This window comes from Erpetoichthys calabaricus, chromosome 17 (genome assembly GCF_900747795.2).
Source record: "Erpetoichthys calabaricus chromosome 17, fErpCal1.3, whole genome shotgun sequence".
In the NCBI taxonomy this organism is placed as follows: Eukaryota; Metazoa; Chordata; class Cladistia; order Polypteriformes; family Polypteridae; genus Erpetoichthys; species Erpetoichthys calabaricus.
In genome coordinates this window covers 47,978,746-48,001,349 of record NC_041410.2, presented here as the reverse complement: position 1 = coordinate 48,001,349, position 22,604 = coordinate 47,978,746, and the positions used below count along the sequence as shown (strand labels likewise).

The following is a 22,604-nucleotide window of genomic DNA, read 5'->3' as shown; positions in this document are numbered from 1 at the left end:
GTTGATAGTCATGGAGCAGTCGAGTGTGAGTGGGAATTTTGTGCGTTTAAATTTAAAAGGGAGATTGGTGTCGGAAGGAAGGAGAGAGTTTCTGGGAATGAAGATTGTTTCAGAATTTTGGATAGCGATCAGTTTGCACTCAATAATATTTGTATGTATTCGGCTAACGATGAGTCTTGCTCCGTTGCAGAGACCTTTTGATGGCATAATATTTCAGAGGAACGTAACTACAGCTCCCACCTTCAGATGAAGGATATGGGGAGGCATGGTAGTTGGTGTGAGGGTGTGTAAAAACTCCTGTGGGTACATTAGTTGATCATTAGGATCATCACTGACTACTGTATCTACACTCTTGAAGGTCACTTTTTCACCCTGTATAAGATCAAGAACTTTGTTGTTAATATGTAGAGAATCGTCGTTTGTGACGTTCAGTATTGGTCTTGTAGCAAGTTCTTGGGGAGTCACAGTCCAGAAATTAATATCACCGTAAAGTTGAGCAACTGGGTCTTGTTGTTGTGGTAAACATTGAGAAGGTAGTTCTGCTGTGTCTCTAATTTTACTTTCCCGAACTTGAAGAAGCCATTGAACAAATTGAGTTTCACTTTCGAGAGCTGTCATATTTTTTGTGAGTTTTAGGACTTTAATTTCATTCCACAGCCTGTGTTTGTTGATGGAAGAGGCAACGGTGAGGGCTCGAGAACCACAGAAGATAACAGGCAGTATTTGGCGGAAATTAGGGATACTGTCGTTCATTTTATAACAAAGGCTTAGGAAACAACCGTCGAGGTATAAGAAAAATAGGAAGGAGCGAAACGAATAGCAAGGAGTGAAACCAATGCCAATGGTCGACAGAGTACCTTCCTGTAGTAGGCTACGGAAAAGACTCCCAGGCACACACATGGCTGAAGTGAAAGGTCAGGTGGTGACACCAATGGGGTCATCAGAGAGGAGCGGGGAACACGGTAGTCCAAAGGAGGAATAGGAATCGAGAAAAGCAGCGTAGGGGTGTATGGGTGGCCTCAGGCAGCGTGGAGAAGGGTTTGGAAGAGCAGGAATAGGAATTGAGAAATGCTGTGTGTGGGCCGGACCAGTTTTGAAGAGGAAGCAGGATGAACCAGAAGAGAAATATATATGAGATTATTATTATTATTGTTAAGGTGGCAGTCTAACGCATGACCCACTCATTCATATACTGGGGCCAATTATGAGTCATAAATCAACTTAACCTGCCTGTATTTTTGTAACAGGAGGATAAATTCTCCACACAGGGAGAACATGCAGAGTTCACATGTACAACAGTTAGGTGTGGTAATAAAACTCAGGTTGTTGGATCTGTAAAGCAGTGAGACCACCCAGCAAGCACCATGCTGCCCAACTTATCAGCAAAAGAAATCCATCTATTCATCCATGTATTCACTTTAAAAGGCCTCTTAGTACAGTTCAGGAGCAAAGGTGCAGGAGCCTACCCTTGCAGCATGGCAGGAAGGGTAGCAACCAGACCCAGATGGGATGCCTGTCAATACCAGGATGTATTCTCTCTCACACACACACACACACACACACACACACACACACACACACATACACATTGGACAAGATCAGAGTTTCTGATTAATGTGATCTACACAGCTGTGTCACATGATGACATGTCATTTTGTAACCCGCTTAATCCAGACCAGGATCTCATATAGAGTTGGAGCCTATCCCAGCTAGCATAGCACACAAGGCAGGAAGAAGCCCTGGGCAGCGCGCCAGTCCATTGCAGGGCAAACACAAACACACACACATATATATATATATATATACACACACACACACACACACAAGGCCCAGTTTAGCATCACCAGTTCACCTAACTTGCATGTCTTTGCACAGTGGGAGGAAACTGCCACACCTGGAGGACACTCACACAGACAAGGGGAGAACATGCAAATGGCAAACCTGGTCACCTTACTGCATGGCAGCAGCGCTACAACTGTGCCAACATGCCACCCTGTGTCACATGATGTGACAGCAAAATTCCATAATGTTGTGAAAAATATACAAAGACATGGAGACAATGACAACTTTATTTCTTTTGCACACCTAATACTGTAGTACTAGGGTGTTGGCCATTAGGAATGTAGTGAGAGTCAAACAAAATGACACCTTTTATTGGCTAACTGAGCAGAATACAATATGCCAGCTTTCGAGGCAACTCAGGCCCTTTCTTCAGGCAAGATGTAATGTAATGTATGTGTGGCTCAGTTAGCCAATAAAAGGGGTCATTTTGCTTGACATCTAACTACTCATCTATTAATACTGCAAGTTAAGCCATTTATTACTCTACAGTTTATTCTCCACATTAACATTATAAGAATTAAAATCTTCTGATTATAATCACCATACTGTCTCTACTAAAGGCATTTGTTTCATGTTGGCTTTGAGAAATTCTCTCCATGATGTCTGCCATATTAGAATACCTCAATATCGGGCCTTTATGCTTGCTATTGTTTTATTAAATGTAAACGGTCTCGCTAAGATGAAGTTGTCATTCTATACAAAAAACAATATTATTTAAGTAACGCTATATGTTGTTTATATAGTAAAATTATTTTATTTGCTAAAAATAAAATATAATGTAAATCATTATTTTCCTATCATTTCTGTTTATAGAGTGTGTTTACTGTGCAGCCTTGACTTGATTGTGTCGCACATGCAGATCTGCTTGTTGTATTTCAGAAGGTTTATGATGTCATATTGTATTTAAATTCTCTAACATGAACAGCAGTGAAATAAGAATGCATAGTAACGTAAATTCTAACCCAAGGTTAAAGTGCAAAACTCAAATAAGCAACACATTAAAATGCTTACCTGAATGCTATTAATAATGACAGTAAAATAAATAAATTGTAATAATATGTAGCTAAGCAGAATTATAATATTACAGCAATAACAGAAACCTGATGGGGATGAGCAGGACATGGAGGGGCAGACGTTTAACAGGAAGGACAGACAGAACTGAAAAGGGGGGCCGGGGGTGTTGCTCATTTTGTCAAACAGAGTTTAAACTCAAGGCCTCTTCATTTGGACGACGAGCCCACCTTAGTGAGGTCATCTGGATTTGTCTGGAAAGCATTCAGAGATGAGGCCTTATTTTAGGAGTGTGTTATAGACCAAATCCCCCCAATGCACCCCCCACTGTGCAGTCGCCAATTTAATTTACTAATATGAACTAACTAACTGATGTAACCAGTGGCTGTATAATAAGCCATCAGTAAGGGGGGAGCCTGTCTGCAGTTTGTAATAATCAGATAGAATTGAGGGAGTGCATGTGATTGGACCACTGGGGTCAGGTGACCAGCATATTGTACAATTCTCAGTGTTTTCAAAGAGCGAGGAGAAACAGATGTGGCAGAGCATGAAAGGAATAAACTGGAATAAGCTTTTAGGTGTGAACAAAGAGCAGTGGATCCGCTTTAAAAACATTTACACAGGACGCAGGACAAGTTCATCCCTAAATGTGGAATTGTGAAATAGCAAATATTTTCCTGTTTTAAAAAAACAATCTTTATTGGAAGATGGTCTGGGAATGTCATCACTTCATGTGTAAATCACATCAAAAGACGCGTCTCTATTTAAATTCAAGAAAAATTCAGCATTTTATCTAATGCATTGTGAATCATTATTAGTGTACAGTAATCCCTCCTCCATCGCGGGGGTTGTGTTCCAGAGCCACCCGCGAAATAAGAAAATCCGTGAAGTAGAAACCATATGTTTATATGGTTATTTTTATATTGTCATGCTTGGGTCACAGATTTGCGCAGAAACACAGGAGGTTGTAGAGAGACAGGAACGTTATTCAAACACTGCAAACAAACATTTGTCTCTTTTTCAAAAGTTTAAACTGTGCTCCATGACAAGACAGAGATGACAGTTCCGTCTCACAATTAAAAGAATGCAAACATATCTTCCTCTTCAAAGGAGTGCGTGTCAGGAGCACAGGCTGTCAGAGAGAGAGAGAGAAAAGCAAACAAATCAATAGGGCTGTTTTTCTTTTAAGTATGCGAAGCACCGCAGCACAAAGCTGTTGAAGGCGGCAGCTCACACCCCCTCCGTCAGGAGCAGACAAAGAGAGAGAGAGAGAGAGAGACAGAGTTTGTTTTTCAATCAAAAATCAATACGTGCCCTTCGAGCTTTTAAGTATGTGAAGCACCGTGCAGCATGTCATTTCAGGAAGCAGCTGCACAAAAGATAGCAACGTGAAGATAATCTTTCAGCATTTTTAGACGAGCGTCCGTATCATCTAGGTGTGCGAACAGCCCCCCTGCTCAATCCCCCTACGTCAGGATCAGAGAAAGTCAGCCCAAGAGAAAGAGAAAAGTAAGCTGGGTAGCTTCTCAGCCATCTGCCAATAGCGTCCCTTGTATGAAATCAACTGGGCAAACCAACTGAGGAAGCATGTACCAGAAATTAAAAGACCCATTGTCCGCAGAAACCCGCAGGGCAGCGAAAAATCCGCGATATATATTTAAATATGCTTACATATAAAATCCGCGATGGAGTGAAGCCGCGAAAGGCGAAGCGCGATATAGCGAGGGATTACTGTATATGCTTTATTGAATACTTAAATTATTTTTGTCCTGCTTATTCCCTCCCACTCAGCATCAAAAGCACCAGAATTCGTCCATTCAGCAGTCACAGACAGGGCAGCCAGCGACACCTTCAGTCAGATGTGCTGTTCCAGTTTGAAGGGACACTTAAAATGACCGGCATGTCACAGCAGTGTGGTACCAAAAGCCATACAAACATATGGGGGACATGAAAACATGACAGAGACAAACCTGCAAATCAAATAACTGCAAACTTTCAGGAATAAATGGTCAAAGTGGGCCACTAACCACCCATTGGAATTCGGGACCACAACAGTAGTGTTTGGTCAGTGGTCTGTGATATTCTTCCAGTGTTTCTGTCTTCTGATTATTGATTTAAAAAAAAAAAATCACATTGACTGGGAAGGCCATGGCCTGTGAGTTTCTATTAAGTACAGTAACATGTAAAAGTACTCAGTTGGTAGTGAGAGCCTCATCATGCCTGCTTCCACTCTCACAGGGGGCTTGCTTCTTGCAGTCCAATGTCAGCTGGGCAACCCTGTGCAGTTCTGTCATTTAATCTACTGTCACTATGCCTTATAATACAACTAGGGGGCTCCGCCCCCTGCTCGCTTCGCTCGCCAACCCCTGGCGTTGGGGCATGACAAAGAGTGAGATGTATGAATTAGATATAGAATAGTGTGCAGGTTTGGATGATGCCTATATAAATACAAAATAGAGTGTTTGGCATAGAGTAATGTTTTATTGGAATATTTCTCTGTATACAACATTAGTAGTAAAGATGGTGTCTTGTCTTTGAATGAGTCTTCCTTGGCATGGATCATTTTTAATTTTAACTTTATTGTGAGATGAACGTCGAACACATGAGAAGGCAAAATAAAGTTGTGCATGTCCAAAAACGGGTTCAGAGAGGTAGATGCCAACCTTGTCCATGGTTTGTTCTTGTGATTTTTTGCTGGTCATGGCAAATGCAGGTTTAATGGTGAACTGTCGGTGTTTCAATGCAAAAGGTAATTCTAGGTCAGAACTCGTAAGGTCAATTCCAAGACTGAGAACAGTATTGTTAGCATGTGAATCTGAAAGAACTGTTGCTTGAATAACATTGTGTGTTATGGTGTTGACGACTAACCGTGTGCCATTGCATAAACCCTGTTTAGTGTTAAGGTTTCTTAATAGCATGATTATTGTTCCGTTTTTAAGGGTAAGGTTGTGTTGTGGTCATCCATCCGGGTTAATAGTGTTCAAATATTCTAATGGGAAATTCAGATGTTCATTGTCGTCATCAGAGTCAACTTTGTCAGAGCTTAGAAAGAGCCGTGTCTCTCCAGGAAGTAATGAAATGACCTGGTTAATAATGTGATTAACATTAATATTTTTTGGACATAATATAGTGCGTTGTGTTAACCACATATGCGAAAGCAGTATGGGCCATTGCCTTTTGGTGTCCTGTTATGTTCTCTGGTAGATGCAAAAGCAAATGAACTATTGTAGGATCTAATGTAGTTCATAAAGTTTTTACTTTCAGGCACATCCTTAGTTAGAAGCTTCTGTAGATATTCCGGATATGAATGTAAAGGAGGCAGTCTAATCTGCCCCTTTTGACAACAACGTGTAAATTCATTATTTGTATTGCCAGTTGTTTCTTCTGTGAAGTTAAGTGAATGACAATGATTGCAAATGACATTCATTAATCCCAATGAATTTTCCTCAATAGTGGACTCATTATTGAAAGCGTTGTCAGCCAACTGGCGTAAGCGTTTAGCAGACGTCTGGCGTTGATGTCTCCGACGGGCATGTTTTGCTTGTGGTGTTTGAGTGCCGCGTTGTTGCATGTCCATTATTTGTGACGCGCTATTTTTGGGTTTTAATTGATCCGCCTCCGCTTTGCGCAAAGTCCGTTTCACTCTACGTCGTGCATTGTTTGTATCGTGCCTTGTCCGTTTTTGTATGTCGGTCAGTTGAGCTTTCTGCTTTTGGAGTCTTGCTTGCTTGTTTTCTGGCCGGTCATATGCGCGTTGCTTTGCTCCCTTTTTTGTATGTCTGAGACGCGAGCTCTTTCTTTTGAAATCGTGCTTGTTTTGATGCAGCACTTTGAGACGCGCGCTGTATGCATCTACGTTCAATGTGTCTGTTCATTTGGGCACGTCTCTGTAACGGGGTTACTTGAGCTTTGCGTTTTTTGATCCGAGACATTTTTTCTCACGTATTTTCCGAAGCGCATTGTATGCGCCGCCGTGTATTCTTTTTGTTTCATTCGTGTTCGTGTGTTTTGTTCCGTTATCCGATCCGAATAGTTTTGTACCCGTGACCGTGTATGCATCACTTGTTTGTTCCTCAGCGTGCGAAATATGGATAAGTATTTAGTAGGATCGTACTCACTGTTAATATGGAGCCTTTTCTCCATTTGAACGGTTAATAGTGCTTTATTTTAATGAGATCCACCTATGCTGCCTAGTGTGAAGGTTTTGAGATGACGTATGTTTAATATGGACGTTTCCTTTAGATATGTGGCTTTGGGTGTCACTTCTTATTGATTGGGGGGGGGGGGGGGGGGGGGTGTGTGGGTGAGGATTGTTGTTGAGCGAGCGTCTTCTTTCGTTTTGTGTTCCAGGGGCTTGTTGAATCCCCCTCTTTGTGTGTGTCCCGTCCGTTGCTTGTAGGGTGTGTGGGGCGGTTTTGTGTTCTTTTTTTTTGTGTTCCAGGGGCTTGTTAAATCCCCCTCTTGGTGTGTATCCCATCCGCCCTTTCTTGCGCCTGCGCAGTACGTCTTTTTGCAGCTACGGCCCATGGCCGGATGTGCCTGCGTCCATCATCCGGTTTAGCATTCTCGGTTAGTAATATGTATACAAAAAGATAAAAATTTATGATCTGCTTCTGAATAAACATGCAGCAACAATACAGAACTGAGTACAACTACACAACAGACCTAAATGACTAATGTGAGCAGAAAAAACCCAAAAATATTCAAACTTTAAATGAACGAACATCATATAGAGTACTGTACAGGCATACAGAATACATCAAATAGAAATACTAAGAGTAGGATGAAAAAAATAAATCAAAATACATACTGCAAGTTATCAGAGCGCTTTAATCTAATGCTATACTGGGTGAATTCATCCTTAAGGTTTATTAATGGCACCAGTCCATTGATTATATGAGACATCTTTGTTCAGTATGAGGGCATTGGGAGCTGTAGCCTACTGTGGGGACAATCGGTTTTAAAATAAATGTAAAGGAGTGGTAGGAGGGGGGTTGACAACAAACCTGTACAGCTAAACATTTGATTAAATGTCACCATTTCAGGATACAAAATGCACTTTTTTTGGCATGTTACAAAAGTGCCTGACTCATATTACAAAAGTTCCCTGAAAGTTACAAATGTGCCATTTTTAGGTTACAAAGAGGCCCTAACATCTAATGAATGTAACATTGTACCATTATAGAATGTATCAACATAAGTAAGTCCATCTATTGAGAATTCCCCCGAACACGGTACATATGTATTTAGAATTCATCATCAGGTGTAAATACTAATATTTGTAAACAATGGGCATGGAGATGTTTATATCAAGCCTTTTGTAGTGAGAGGGACCTGTAAGAACCAGAGGTCCACGTGTTTCACTAGTCTAAGCATACAATTACCTGATAAATTAGGCTATGTATCTGTAGCAGGGCCTGGCCAGAGTTCCCAGATGAATCCCACATAAATGTACAAACTACACTTACAGGATCTCATGGTTTGGTCTTGGTTTCACCTGATTGTAAAGTTAATTTGGGAAGATAATAGATCCAATAGGAGTAGGAACTTTGATTTAGACTTTGATTGTGCCTATGTATCAATGCCTTTTTTTTGTAGGTGGCTCCCCCAAAAGGTGGGGCCACCTGCCCATCACAGTCAGGGACTGTCCTCAGCCCTATAAAGGCGCAGGTTTCTCCTAGTGGTTCATCTTAAATGTGCTAGGGAATGGCGAGTGTTCTTATACTCTGCTGTGTTTTTGTCACCTCAGTCATTTTCATGCCCGTTTAGTCCTGAACAGGGCCACAGGGGGGTGCTGTCGCCTATCCCAGTCAGCATTGGGTGTAAGTCAGAAACAAACCCTGGACAGGGAGCCAGTCCATCACCAGGCAAAAACACATAAACACACCAAACACACACACCCCAGCCACACACTAGGGCCAATTTAGTATTGCCAGACCACTTAACCTGCATGTCTTTGGACTGCAGAATGAAACAGGAGTATCCGGAGGAAACCTAAGTAGACGTGGAGAGAATGAGCAAACTCCACACAGGGAGGACATTTTTGTTATTTTTCTGGATTCCTGAGCTTTTTTGCTCTGTTTTCTGACCATTCTTTGAATTCTGTACTGGAACTTGGTTGTTTTTATAATTGCCTTTTGTAGGAATTGTATGACTTTTGTGGTCTTCACAACACACAGTAAGAGAGCTTTCTATGAAATAATTTTGTAGTTTATAAACATCCTGCATTTGCCCTTATATCTAGCCAGCATTTGACGGTATGGGAGAATATTACAACTAGAACTAAAATTTGCAATCCAGACGCATTAAAAACTGACTGAATTCATCAATGTTACTGCCTCTGTTACCAACACTCTAATGTTGAAGCAGTTTAAGTTTAGAATGCAGGTGACTTCAAACAGGGGAACATTGGAAATAACACACTGCCATCAGCATCTTCCATTTGTGGATACCTTTAAGTGTAAACCTGCGGCACAACTGGGCAGATCTGATTATATGTTACTCCCACCAACAGCTCAAAGCTGTCTATCTATCTATCTATCTATTGTGACAGTGGGGGCGCTGTCGCACCTCCAAACCTGCAGACAACACGCCAAACACCAGGTAAAAGTCCCAGTAATTAATTTATTATTACAAAAATGTGCACAAAGCACCTCCACCTCCACAATACTCAATAATAATCAATAAATCAATACTCAAATCCTCCACTTCACCCAGCAGCTCTGTCGCACTTCCTCCCAACTCTGGCTTGGTCTGCTGGGTTTTCCACAGTCCTTTTTATAGTCCTTGAGCCGGAAGTGCTTGTGTCCTTCAGTCCATGTGTTTCCATAGCATTTCCAGCTCAGATGAAAACTCTTTTTTTTTTCTTCAGCCAGGAAGTACTTCAGTTCTTCTGTCCCCGTGACTTGGAAGTACTTCCAGGCTATAGGGAGAATAGAAATCCCTGTGCCTCCCTGCAGCGTCCCCTGGTGGCCCCCACGGTATCCAGCAGGGCTGTGAATCCGAACTCCATTGTCCATGATGCCCTGTGGGAATTTGGGGCATCTCCGTGCTGCACGGAGGAACAGTGGGGAGATACTGTACAAATGTTTCACTTCCTCCCTGGTTCTCTTTGGACAATTTCACCACATTTGGCCCGGCCGGCGGCATTCATAGCACAGCCGCCAACCTCCCGATATTCTCACTCTGCGAGACTGAAAACAAGCTGGAAATGCTGGCTCCGCCCCTTTCTGCACCGAGGATGGGTCGTCAGCCCCACTCACTGCTCTTTACTCTATTCTATCAGGAAACCCCCATTTGTCTTTCGGGATCTCCCCTTTTAATCTGGGGTTGTCTCACAGTCTGAGTCTCTCTATGTACAAGAGAGAGACCCTTTGCTGTTTGAACCCCTTTTGATTTACAGATGACCGGTGTCGGTGTCTTCAGGATCACCTAGCTCCGGGAGGCATTACTGTTCAGCTGCTCCGGTTTGATCGATCCTTTCCCCAGATACTCGGTCATCATACCAGACTCTTTTGTAGGGCTTGAGGTTACTTGGCACCCACTACTAATTAATCGCGGGCCCATTTTACTCTGTGTCCCTCTGTCATGTATGGTACCAGTAACACTTACCTGTACTGCCAAATTAACCATTACGGGAGGCTCCCGACCAAATCGCCACAGGTATTCATCTAACCTTTTAAAAGGTGCTTCGGCCGCTGCTCCCAGCTCCTCCACGATCTTCTTAATTGTCATCGTGATCTGCAAAAAACTATGCACGGGCTGGAGTAATTTTTCCAGCTCCCACACATCCATATTATTAATTGAATCGGCCGGAGGTAGGCTCGAGCCATCATTAGCCCTACCTCCCGGCCATGAGCCAATGAGCACGCCTGCTCCTGGCATGTGCTCTGTTGGGCTTCGCAATGGTGGCTGGGATTTGGAGTTTTCTATAGAAGTCCGTGGTGCCTACATCGGCTGACTGTGATCCGCCTGTTTTAATATATCGGCAGACCGATCAGTCATTTCCCGGACCTCCTTACCTTTATGTGGGGTGAGCGATGATTTGCTCGCCTCCCCCTTCCTCTTCGGAAAGTCCAAGTCCGTCATTTCTTGGGCGAAGTAGAACGCAGCAGGACATGGACCTTCTCCTTCCCAGAATCCCTCGGGGTAGGTCACGTGTCCCTTGCCGGCACACTGTATGCAGAAGTCCTCCTTGCAGCGTCCCCTGGCGGCCCCCACGGTATCCAGCAGGGCTGTAAATCCGAACTCCATTGTCCATGATGCCCTGCGGGAATTTGGGGCATCTCCATGCTGCAGGGAGGACTCCATTTAGCGGCCTGGGGAAGCTGGCCGGGATAAACTGCCGGCCACCTCTCACTCTATCTATCAGTCTGTCTATCTATCTAGTATATGGACTAGTTCTTCTTACAAGATCACTTTCATTAATAATGTTAGGTACCTGGTGATGTGTCCAATGACAATACTGCTTTTACTGTTTATGTAAAGAAATGCTATGTTGAAGACTCCAGAAACAGTTTAGGGTTTTTTTTTGCCAGTTTCTATTGCCAAGTGAGCCATCATTCATGTCACAGGTGACCATGGTGTCTCCTGTGCCAGTGACTATGCCACTTAAGCTATTTATACTGACACAATTGGTGAGGGTCCTGTGCAATTCCTACTTCTGCCTTTGATGCCTCTGATACTAGTCTGATTGATACCTTTTAGTCCTGGAACTGGAAGGCAGTAAGGCTAGAGGTTAGTTCAGGGGTTGTCTTTTGGGTTGTGGTCTTCCTGTGTAAGAACAGAAATGGAAACTGATCATCAGACTTTGTTACATACAAATCCTTACCCTGCGCAAACATTAAATCAGTCTGCACACTTTTGACACTTGTTTTTGTGCCCAGCATTTAAATGTGAATACAGTGGAACCTCGGTTCACGAACGTCTTGGTACACGTACAAATTGGTTTACGACCAAAAAGTTTGCCAAACTTTTGCATCTGTTCACGACCACACACTCGGTATACAAACAAGCCAGTTTCCCTTTCGGTTTGTACGTGTTCAGTCTCTCCCTGTGCATTTCCTGTGCAGCGAGCAAGAGCAAGAGAGCGTGACACACACACAAGAGAGAGTGAGAGACACACACACGTGAGAGACAGACACACACACACACATTAGAGAGAGAGGGAGACACACACAGAGGCGAGAGAGAGACAGACACACTGGCACGCGAGAGAGACACACACACACACACTCACGAGAGATAGAGAGAGAGAGACACACACGCACGCGTGCGCGAGAGAGACGCACGCACACATACACGAGAGAGAGAGAGACACACACACACGAGAGACACACACACACGAGAGAGAGAGAGGGAGGGAGGGAGACGCGCACGCATGCACACACGAGAGAGAGGGAGGGAGACAGACAGACAGACACATACATACATACATATGAGAGAGAGAGAGGGAGGGAGACACACACACAGAGGCGAGAGAGAGACAGACAGACACACTGGCACGCAAGAGAGACACACACAGGTGCGAGAGAGAGAGAGAGACACACACACACGCGTGCGCGAGAGACACACGCACGAGAGAGAGAGAGAGAGAGAGATCTGGACACATAAGGTAGAGAAGGCAGTTAAAGAATTCACTGAGCTTGATTTTATTTTTACTTCTGTTTACAGCGATCGGTTCCTAGCGTGCATTGTTGCAATGTTACTTTTCTTGGTGGTTTATTAAATTACAGATTTTTTTCAAATGTTCATTTTTTTCCCTGTGCTTAAAACTCATTAAAAAAAAAAAAAGTGTTTTTAGCCAGCGGTTGGTAGCGCTATAGCGCAAACTATTGCAGTGTTAGTTTTCTCTGTTGTTCAAGGTTTTCTCAGTGTTATTCAATGTTTTTACATTTAGTTTACTATTACGTTGTGCATTCTATGATTTAATTAACGATATTTGTGCTTAAAAACTTTAAAAAAAAAAAATAAAAAAATATATTTACATACAGTTCATATGGTCTTGAACGGATCAATTGTGTTTACAATTCTATGGGTTAAATTACTTCGGTTCACGATCAAATTGGGTTACGACCAGAGTTTTGGAACGAATTATGGTCGTGAACCGAGGTTCCACTGTATATATTTTCAGTCACAAATTTCAGTATTGTCCTCCCAATTGCATTTTAATTATTTTGACAATACTGGACAAATCCTAATATTAAGATGACAAGGATAGAACTTGTATCTTGTTTTATATATAAACGTCTATGCATGGAAGTGTGTGTGTGTTTGTCCGGCCCGGAAGTGAGAAGTGGAGTCGGGGTAAGGGCTCCACCTCCGAGGATACACAAGCGAGGCCAGCATGTCAGCAAAGGGAAACCTCCAAAGAAAAAGTCACTCGCTTAGCGGCTAATACAGAAGCGAGGCGAGCACATCGGCAGAAGGAAACCTCCAAAGAAAGACAAAGTGCCTAGCCGCTAATGCACAAACGCGAGCACGTCGGCAACATGAATCCTCCTAGGAGAGAGACGCCCAGAGTAGTTCCATTGAATTACCTGACATCTCTACATTTAATTTTGTTTTTCTGACGATTTCAATAGTTTCTAGGACCCCATGCTTTTTACAGCACGGGCTTACACAGCTTGTCATATATAATGGTTAATATTAGAGCTCTGCTACTCTTGTGCAGGCCTCTTCATCATTTACTAAATCACGTAAAGAAGTAATATAGTTTTAGAGGCTTAAGATATACTACAAGTGTAAATCTTTACCACTCTGACTTAAAAAAAAAAAAAAAAAAAAACAACCATTCAGTCAGCAAAATCTTGGTGATGCACACTTCACTCAGTACCTTTTAAACTATTCTTGTGTTTAATTAAATGCAGGATTGTCTGTTCCGTTTCATTTTTACATATGTTTAAGAGTTGCAACTTTTAGTTTGTGTTGTTTTGAGTTAAAGAAAGCACACATATGTATCTGGCTTATTAAGTAAGTTTTGTCTAACATAAAATGAAAGCAGGCAGTATTTACATACCAGCAAGCCCGCGATTCTCGAAAGAATCGCAAATCCAAGAATGGCAATCACTTTCTGTTCCCTCCGATACTTGGAGGGATGAAATATCATGGAGGGTGTGTGCGTCCTGGGAAAGTTCATTTAATTAAATAAACATATTTGTACTAAAGCGGTTTCTTTTTGGAGCTGTGACTCATCTGTGCGCCTTCGTTTATTGTTTTTATCCATGCAGTCTCTTTTTTGTTTTTCTATGGCTGTGTCGTCCGGTGCGGTGGTGTGGGCGGTCGCGTTCGGGCGGCTGTACAACCTGGCGTGCACGCTTTACCTCAGGTTTAGTTCAGAGGTTGTAGCCATGGTAAAGTTTTCATTTAATTAAATAAACATATTTGTACTAAAGCGGTTTCTTTGTGTGGGCGCCTTCGTTCATTGTTTTTATCCATACGGGCTCGTGTTTGTATTACTAATCGTTGAGCTCCTTCCATTTGGAGCCGTGACTCCTAGCCTCCGTGTATTGTTTTTATCCATGTGGTCTCGTCTTTGTTGTTTTGTGGCTGTGTCATTAGGTAGAAGTCGTTTACTGTTAGGAAGCATACTCCAACTTACACACACTGACTGCTGGCACAGTGGATTAGAGCAGGTGTAGTTTACAGGTCGTGGTGTTTGGGCGCCATGCACTGACTCTGGGAACTACAGGCTCGGTTTTGTATTACAAATCGTTGAGCTCTTTCCATTTGGAGCCATGACTCCTTTGCCTCTGCTGGCACAGTGGATTACAGCAAGTTTAGTTTACAGGTTGTGTTGTTTGGGCGCCACCTACTGACTCTGGGAAGCCGCTGCGTTTGACTCTGGGGCGCCACGGCGCAGTGCGCATGTGCTTCGGTGTGTCCGCCGTGCATAAATTAAACTGTTGTTTAGTAATATAGATAAAGTGTTAACTGTCTTCTCCAGTCAATGTAAATTACATGTATGTATACTTTTTACTTTAGAAACTGTTAGTTTTTAAAATAATTTTTTACACTTCAAATATCACACTTAACATTAAGTTGTCTTCTAGTAAATGTTCTCATTTTAAGCCAAAAGTACAGTTACAACTTTAGGAATTTTTTATTTTTGCAGAAAATTTTTAACAAATTGCTTTCGGCAATTCATATCCATGTTTACTCCATTTTGTCCTTTGATACACACACCCATGCTTAACAAGCATCCCTCTTAATAGGGTTGTGCGGTATACTGGTACTGGAAAAGTACAGAAAAAACAATTTTTAAAACAGTACAGTACCAGTATTTCAGGAATTTCAGTACCAGATGTAAACGTCAACTTGTCTCTCAAACTTGTGCACCAGGGAGATGAATAATTGTGTGGCACACCAGGGAGGGCAGTGGAAGATGGGGGATTTTGGAGTTGCCTGTCATTTGCCTTGGAACCGTTTTGGTATCAGTACCAAGGTCAAAATTTTAGTATCAATTTACCACCACCACTACTGCTTAGTGACATTCTGTAAATTTGCTCATTTACTGCACATTTATAGTTAACTTTGCTCCAGTTATCAAGTTGTGCTCTTTCAGTTCTGTCATTTGTGAATCTTAAAGTTCTGGCTAGAGTTTGTGTATTTTGTTTTAGCCAGTGATACCTTAATAGTAATGCAGCATATACTAATTATTTTTATGTGTTTCCCTCATCAACAGGTTTTGGATTATTTCATGGATGGTTACTGATTGTCTGTGGTTGGGCTAATGCAAGTGATGCTATTGAAATACTCAGTGTGTCTTTCCTCCTTCCTGCTGCTCGTTGTGACCTGCAACTTACATCATCTGACATGGGCTTCCTTATAGCCAGCACCTTTTTAGGTATGTTTAAACATAGCGTTTTAAATGCTTTGCATTTTTTATATCATTTCTGTTATCCAACAGCAAGTGTGTTCTGATATTAGGTTATGCTGTAAATACTTTATTAAGTTCTTTAGTTTTTACTTTCTGTTTATATCTATTTTTAGCTTTTAATATTGTAAAGCACTTTGAAGTACTTTCATATATGAAAATATGATATATAAATAAATGTTGTTTTATGCTTGATTCAAGCAATAGTTTATCCCACCATGCAGTTACAGTATTGCAAGGTTATTATAGTTTTGCCTTTTTGTATTAGTTTATATGTCTATATTTTTTCTGACCTTACTTGGAAATTCAGTTTAGTTTTAGTTTTCCTTCATCGTGTATTTTTAGTTTTAGTTTAGTTTTTATTTCACAAAGACATTTCTATTTTATTTTTATATATATTAGTTTCAGTTTTAGTTTTAGTAATTATGGCATGGAGTGCCTACGGAGTTAGTTTTGTGTCACAATCAGACAGAACTGTACACTTAACAGATTTGGATATGAGTTTAATGTTAGTGGAAGCTTACTACACTGCCTGGTTTACTATCTATGCTTGTTTTTATCAGACAAAAACAAAACCACCAATCAAAACTAGACACTGAATATGAACAATTTTACACAGTTTTACAATTTTTCAAATATTTTCTCATGAAAATCACAGGGGCTTAGGAAGAACAGGGCTCTTAGACTTGAATGAGTGTGCAGACCCCACGTAGCTGTATTGAGAGAAACAAAGAACAACAAGCGTGTTTGTGTCAAGGTTAGGGGTAGTGAGTCTTGAATAGACCACCATAAAGGACAGGAAACCCATAATGAGCAGGTGATTGGAGTACGGACAGGCATAAAACAACAGAGACAGCGTCTGAGATTAAGAACAACATATACGTTATCTAAACCTGTTTTCCCAGAGTAGGATTGCAGGAAATCTGGAGCCTACCGCAGAAGGTTTGGATGCAAGGCAGGAAAAATCTCTGGTATGCAAAATGTATGATAAGGCTGATGTTAAGAACAAAAAGAATATGATATTTCAACTATCTATTTTGAGAGAGAAAAACATTGAAAAAAGGGAGACAAATATTTTAAAATATAATTCTGCTAATGGATTACTTTCACAATATCAGGTATTTTGAGTTTGTGAATATGAACTAAAAATGATAAATTAATAAATATGGAATAAATACAAAAACCCATTAGTATGTTTAGTTTTTCATCACTTGTCAGACTCTCTACCTTTGTTTGTATTGCTTCGTTGTTAAACAATGTTTTTAAAGCAAAAGTGATTGGTCAGCAACAATATGCTGATCTTGTATGATGACCTAGTCAGTCTCTCGAACAGTGCTGTTTTATTTTCAAAAATCGGGAGTACTCTCCCCTCGACTTTCTTGTATACTCAGATATGGGGATGGATATTTAAGGAGTAAACCGCAAGACAATGATTATATTTTTATATTATGTACATTAAGGAACCTTCAACAACAAATCCAATTAATAATATATTGAACAATTATTATAAAAATAAAGTTGAATAAATCAGACTCTGCAGCTGTATAAATAAAAAAAAAATCGAGCATGTGCTCAGGTAAAATACCACTTCTGGGTGATGGATTTGGCCCAAAAGTTAGTACAGATCTATAATTCTGATGTAACAACCACATGCCGAATTTCATCCATCTATCTAGTTGCATTTTTGAGTTATCGTGTTTACACACACACAACAGATGCACACATGCAGTACATGCGTGCGCGTACACACACAATTCCAAAAAACAGTATTGTTGGACACTGGTTAGTTTCATGATTACTATACTTTCTCTATACTTCGTATATGAGAAAGTAAAAACGATTTCTTCTGTGCGAAGTGGCAGGTGAATTGCTGTCAACAAAAAGCAGACACCTAGAAATAAACTGAAACGTTACTCGTGATTTTTCTGTTCATATGGTAACCGTTTTGTTGACCAGCACATTCTGATTTCAGCCGTTTGATGTACATCTTGATATACAACAAACACAAGGAAAGGGGGCACGCAAATCGCTTTCTATTTCTCATGCTTTATACACCCGCACTCAGCTTGCTCTGTCACCGCAAATGCTGTGTGAACAGCCGCCCTCTGTCACCAGCCACTGTTCACTGGATGAATACCGTAGATACTCGCGTATTAGTCGAAAAATTTATGCCTTAAAATTCATTCAAAAAAACAGGGTCGACTTATCCACGGGGCAACACAATTTAATAATTATAAGCCAGCAATGGGTCTTTTTACTTCTGGTACATGCTTCCTCAGTTGGTTTGCCCAGTTGATTTCATACAAGGGACGCTATTGGCGGATGGCTGAGAAGCTACCCAATTAGAGCATGCAGTTAAGTTCCTGTGTGCTGATTGGCTCAGTGACGGAGCGCCAAATTCGATTCCGCTGCATTAACCAGAAAGTCTCGTCTCGCTCATTCAGCATCAACGTGTTTCGCTGTGTAAAGAGTTAACTTTTGTGCTCTTTTGTGTTTATCTTTGTGCATAGTTAAGCCCTTCGTTATGGCTCCAAATTGATCTGCTCCTGCTACTGCTTCAGAGGCCATGCCCAAGCGCCAACAGAAGATACTAACAATTGCCATAATTATAATTATTTATAATTAGTTTTACCCTCGACTTATACGTGGGTCATAACAAATTTCGTAATTTTCGGCTTAAAAAATACACTCGACTTATCTGCGAGATCGACTAATACGCGAGTATCTACGGTATATGCGGGCGGCTCGTGGTGGATGACTTTCTGTTTTAGAGTTAAAACTTACAAGGCAAGAATATTCATTCAAAAATAAAAACAAAATATTTTAGTAAATTATTATTTTGTTTCAGTTAGTCTTTCCAGCTACTTTAATAGTTTTGTTTAGTTTTAGTTTTTCATTTCGGTTTTGTTAATTATTTTATTTCAGTTTACGAAAATGTTTTTTTAATAATAGTTTCAGTTTTGATTTTAGTTTTCGTTAACTATAATAACCTTACAGTATTCCATATCGACTTTTAAAATTTGTCTTTTAAAATTACAATAGAAACGTTAAATAGATAAATTAAAGATAGTCACATGTTGCAGTATATTGAAAGGAGTAGATAGATGGTGGTATGCTAATACAGTGGAACCTCGGTTTGCGAGTAACTTGGTTTACGAGTGTTTTGCAAGACTAGCTAAAATCTTTAATAAATTTTGACTTGATAAATGAGCGAGGTCTTGCAATACGAGTAGTATGTATACGCTTTGTCTGCTGAGCCTCATGTGATTACAACTGAGCTGATTGTTCTTCTCTCTCACTCTCGCTGCGGGATTGTGGGCAAACGTCTCCTATTCTCTGTCTGAGTCGGCGTGCCTCACTAATATAGCCAACATCCGTATAAGTGTATACTGTTTACTACAGCATTGTGACTGTGTGTGTGCATGCATGTGTGCTGTGACATGCGAGTCCCTGTCATGCGCCCAAAAACACGAGGTTGAGTCTCAGTACTTTAGCGACACCAGCTTTATTCAGCTTGAAACAGCAACAGCGCGGTTATTTATTGTAGCGGGATCTGCCACACTTCTATACACAGACACAGCAGTCAGGCAGGGTCGTGGCCAAGTAGTACTGTGCCCTGCGCATGTATAATGTTCCTTGTTCCTTGTATCACCCATCGACGGCAGGCGCTTATAGCATGTCCGCGATCTTTTTGGATTCGCTTTTACGGCGAACTGCTACAGCGCTGGGAGACTGCGATTACTTTGGGACGCTCTTCCGTGTGTCGTCCCGTTGGGTGGAATCCCACAAGAGTTTAGAAACTCACTCAAACCAGCCGTGATTCTTTTCAAAGGTAAAGTGCAGGTTAATTTGTTTTATGTATTTTTACTTTATATCTTGAATTAATAATTTTTGTATGAATAGTTTTGGGTTGTGGAATGAATCATCTGAGTTTCCATTATTTCTTATGGGGAAATTCACTTGATATACGAGTGCTTTGGACTGCGAGCACGTTTCCGAAACGAATTATGCTCACAAACCGAGGTTTCACTGTATATGTCATTTTTTTTTTCTGTTGTAGCTCACAAAGCTTTATAAACAGGTATCAAATCCCAGGGTAGTAAGCTGACGCTGCTGGGATCTGCTTGCGCCTCCTTATTATAATAGGATGCAGTACACAGTCAATTTTGTAACTTCTATCTTCATTTGACACACAAACTACAATCTGAAAAGTTGGCGTAAACCATCCATCCATCCATTTTCCAACCCGCTGAATCCGAACACAGGGTCACGGGGGTCTGCTGGAGCCAATCCCAGCCAGCACAGGGCACAAGGCAGGAAACCAATCCTGGGCAGGGTGCCAACCCACTGCAGGACATACAGTCTTCCCTTTGCTGTTAAAGTTTCACATAGACATAGAAATTAGATAAACAACCTGGTTAGTTTGCTCACCTGACTCTGACCTTAACTGAAAGGTCAAGCAGCTTCTATGCTCCAGTTTTTTAGAGGAAGGGTTTTGGGGAACCTTTCAATAAAAAGCACAGCACAGCAGTCGAATCTGTGACTTGCTCAATGAGAAGGTAGGCTTGGACATCACAATCTTGCATCAGACAGTATATATATACATGCTGGCTTTGCTTGTGTTATTGGTGGCTAAGCGAATTGTCCGTTTCCACAGAGGTGGAGCCCTTACCCTGACTTCACCTCTCACTTCTGGGCCAGACAGACACACACACACACTACCACGCGTAGATGTTTATATATAAGATATATATACATACAGTATATAGTACATTGATTGCTGTTGTATTTATTTTAAAAACAGGCTAATAAATGAAGACCCTGTTTTTTTATTAACTGAATTTCTTACGAAATTAGTCAGTCTTTCAGCACTAATAACTGTCTTCTAGCTGATAAGAGAGCTATTATTGCTGTCATTGTTTAAAAATTAAGACTGATATACATAAGTAGACACATGAAATTTAATTATCAACCAAGGCCTACCATAGCGTATATACGCTCACAGACCACTTTGTTAGGTACACCTTGCTAGTATCTGGTTGGACTCTCTTTTGCCTCAGAGCTGCCATAATTCTTCGTGGCACAGATTCAGCAAGGTGCTAGAAACATTCCTCAGGGATTTTGGTCCATATTGACATGATAGCATCAGGCAGTTGCTGCAGATTTGTCAGCTACACATCCATGATGCAAATCTCCTATTCCACCATCCCAAAGGTGCTCTGTTAGATTGCGATCTGGTGATTGTGGAGGCCATTTGAATACAGTGAACTCATTGTCATGTTCAAGAAACCAGTTTGAGATGATGTGAGGTTTGTGACATGGTGCAGAAGACGGGTTCACTGTGGCCATAAAGGGATGGACGTGGTCAGCAACAATACTCGGGTAGACTGTGGCATTTAAACAATGCTCCTTTGGTACTAAGGTTAATAAAGTGTGCCAAGAAAATGGTTCTATGCTTTCATGTCGTTGACGTCAAATTCTGACCTTACCATCCGAATGTTGCTGCAGAAATCAAGACTCATCTGACCAGGTAATGTTTTTCTAGTGTTCAATTATCTAATTTTGGTGAGTGCATTCAGATTGCAGCCACAGATGCCTGTTCTTAGCTGACAGTAGTGGCACCCGGTGTCGTCTCCTGTTGCTGTAGCCCATCTGCTTCAAGGTTCAACATGATGTGTGTTGAGAGGTGCTTCTTCTGCATACCTCAGTTGTAATGAGTGGTTATTTGAGTTACTGTTGTCTTTCTATCATCTCGAACCAGTCTGGCCAGTCTCCTCTGACCTCTGACATCAACAAGGCATTTTTGCCCAGAGAACTGCCATTCACTGGATATTTTTCCCTTTTTCTCTGTAAACCCTAGAGATGATTGTGCATCAAAATCCCAGTAGATCAGCAGTTTCTGAAATAATCAGACCAGCCTGTCTGGCACCAACAGCCATGCCACATTCAAAGTCACTTAAATTTCCTTTCTGATGCTCGGTTTGAACTTCAGCGGGTCGTCTTGACAATGTCTACATGCAGAAAAATACATTGAGCTGCTGCCATGTGATTGGCTGATTAGATATTTGTGTTAACAAGCAATTGAACAGATGTACTTAATAAAGTGGCCGGTGAGTGATGTTATGTAAAATTGGCCATTGCAATGTTTTTGTGATAATCTGTTTATGTACTGTATGTTTAATGAGTTAATATACAGTGCTTGATTTAAAGAGTGTTCTTATTGACATTTTTACTATTTATAACCTTGTTTGTATTATAGGCATGGCAATTGGAGGTTATGTTTGGGGATATCTGGCTGACAAAAATGGACGTCAGAAAATCCTGGCATTCTCTTTGGCTATAAATGGATTGTTTGCAGCATTGTCCAGTTTGGCGACGACATTTTGGCTATTTCTACTATTGAGGTTTATCAGTGGTATTGGGTAAGGATTGTTAATTTAATTACAGACGCCAGTCTTTTCTCCTGACTCATTCAGGGTTTTCTCTGAACAAGAAGTTCTAATATTTCTTCTTCTTTCGGCTGATCCCGTTACGGGTTGCCACAGTGGATCATCTTCTTCCATATCTTTCTGCCCTCTGCATCTTGTTCTGTTACAACCACTTAATACTGTATCTATTTTTTGCATTCTGTATTTTGAGAACAATACATTATTTCATTTTATGCATGTCAGTGATTCACCATATTGAACATCTACATAAAATTAGTTCACATTTTCTGAGTTGGATTTCATCAAAAAAAGTTAATTTTTACATCCTCTGATGTCTGATATACGTATGCTTGTATACTTTTATAAGAAATAAAGTGTAGTGTGATAACTAACAAAAACATAAATATGAAACAGTAGCACAGGGTAAAAATGTGGTTAGAGAACAAAAA

General features: G+C 41.0%; 2 protein-coding genes across 3 annotated transcripts in view; both read left to right on the top strand.

Annotated features, from left to right (window-relative positions):
* The window catches only part of ubl7a (ubiquitin-like 7a (bone marrow stromal cell-derived)), a 1,205,533-nt gene that overhangs the window by 336,800 nt on the left and 846,129 nt on the right, over positions 1–22,604 (top strand). The gene's annotated exons all lie outside the window — the stretch shown is intronic.
* sv2 (synaptic vesicle glycoprotein 2) overlaps positions 1–22,604 on the top strand; it is a 93,909-nt gene that overhangs the window by 37,055 nt on the left and 34,250 nt on the right. For both annotated transcript variants that reach the window (XM_051920798.1, XM_051920797.1), the window contains exons 3-4: positions 15,536–15,697; positions 21,987–22,149. In XM_051920798.1, coding sequence (XP_051776758.1) covers positions 15,536–15,697; positions 21,987–22,149 — 325 coding nt within the window. The remainder of the gene's footprint in view (positions 1–15,535; positions 15,698–21,986; positions 22,150–22,604) is intronic.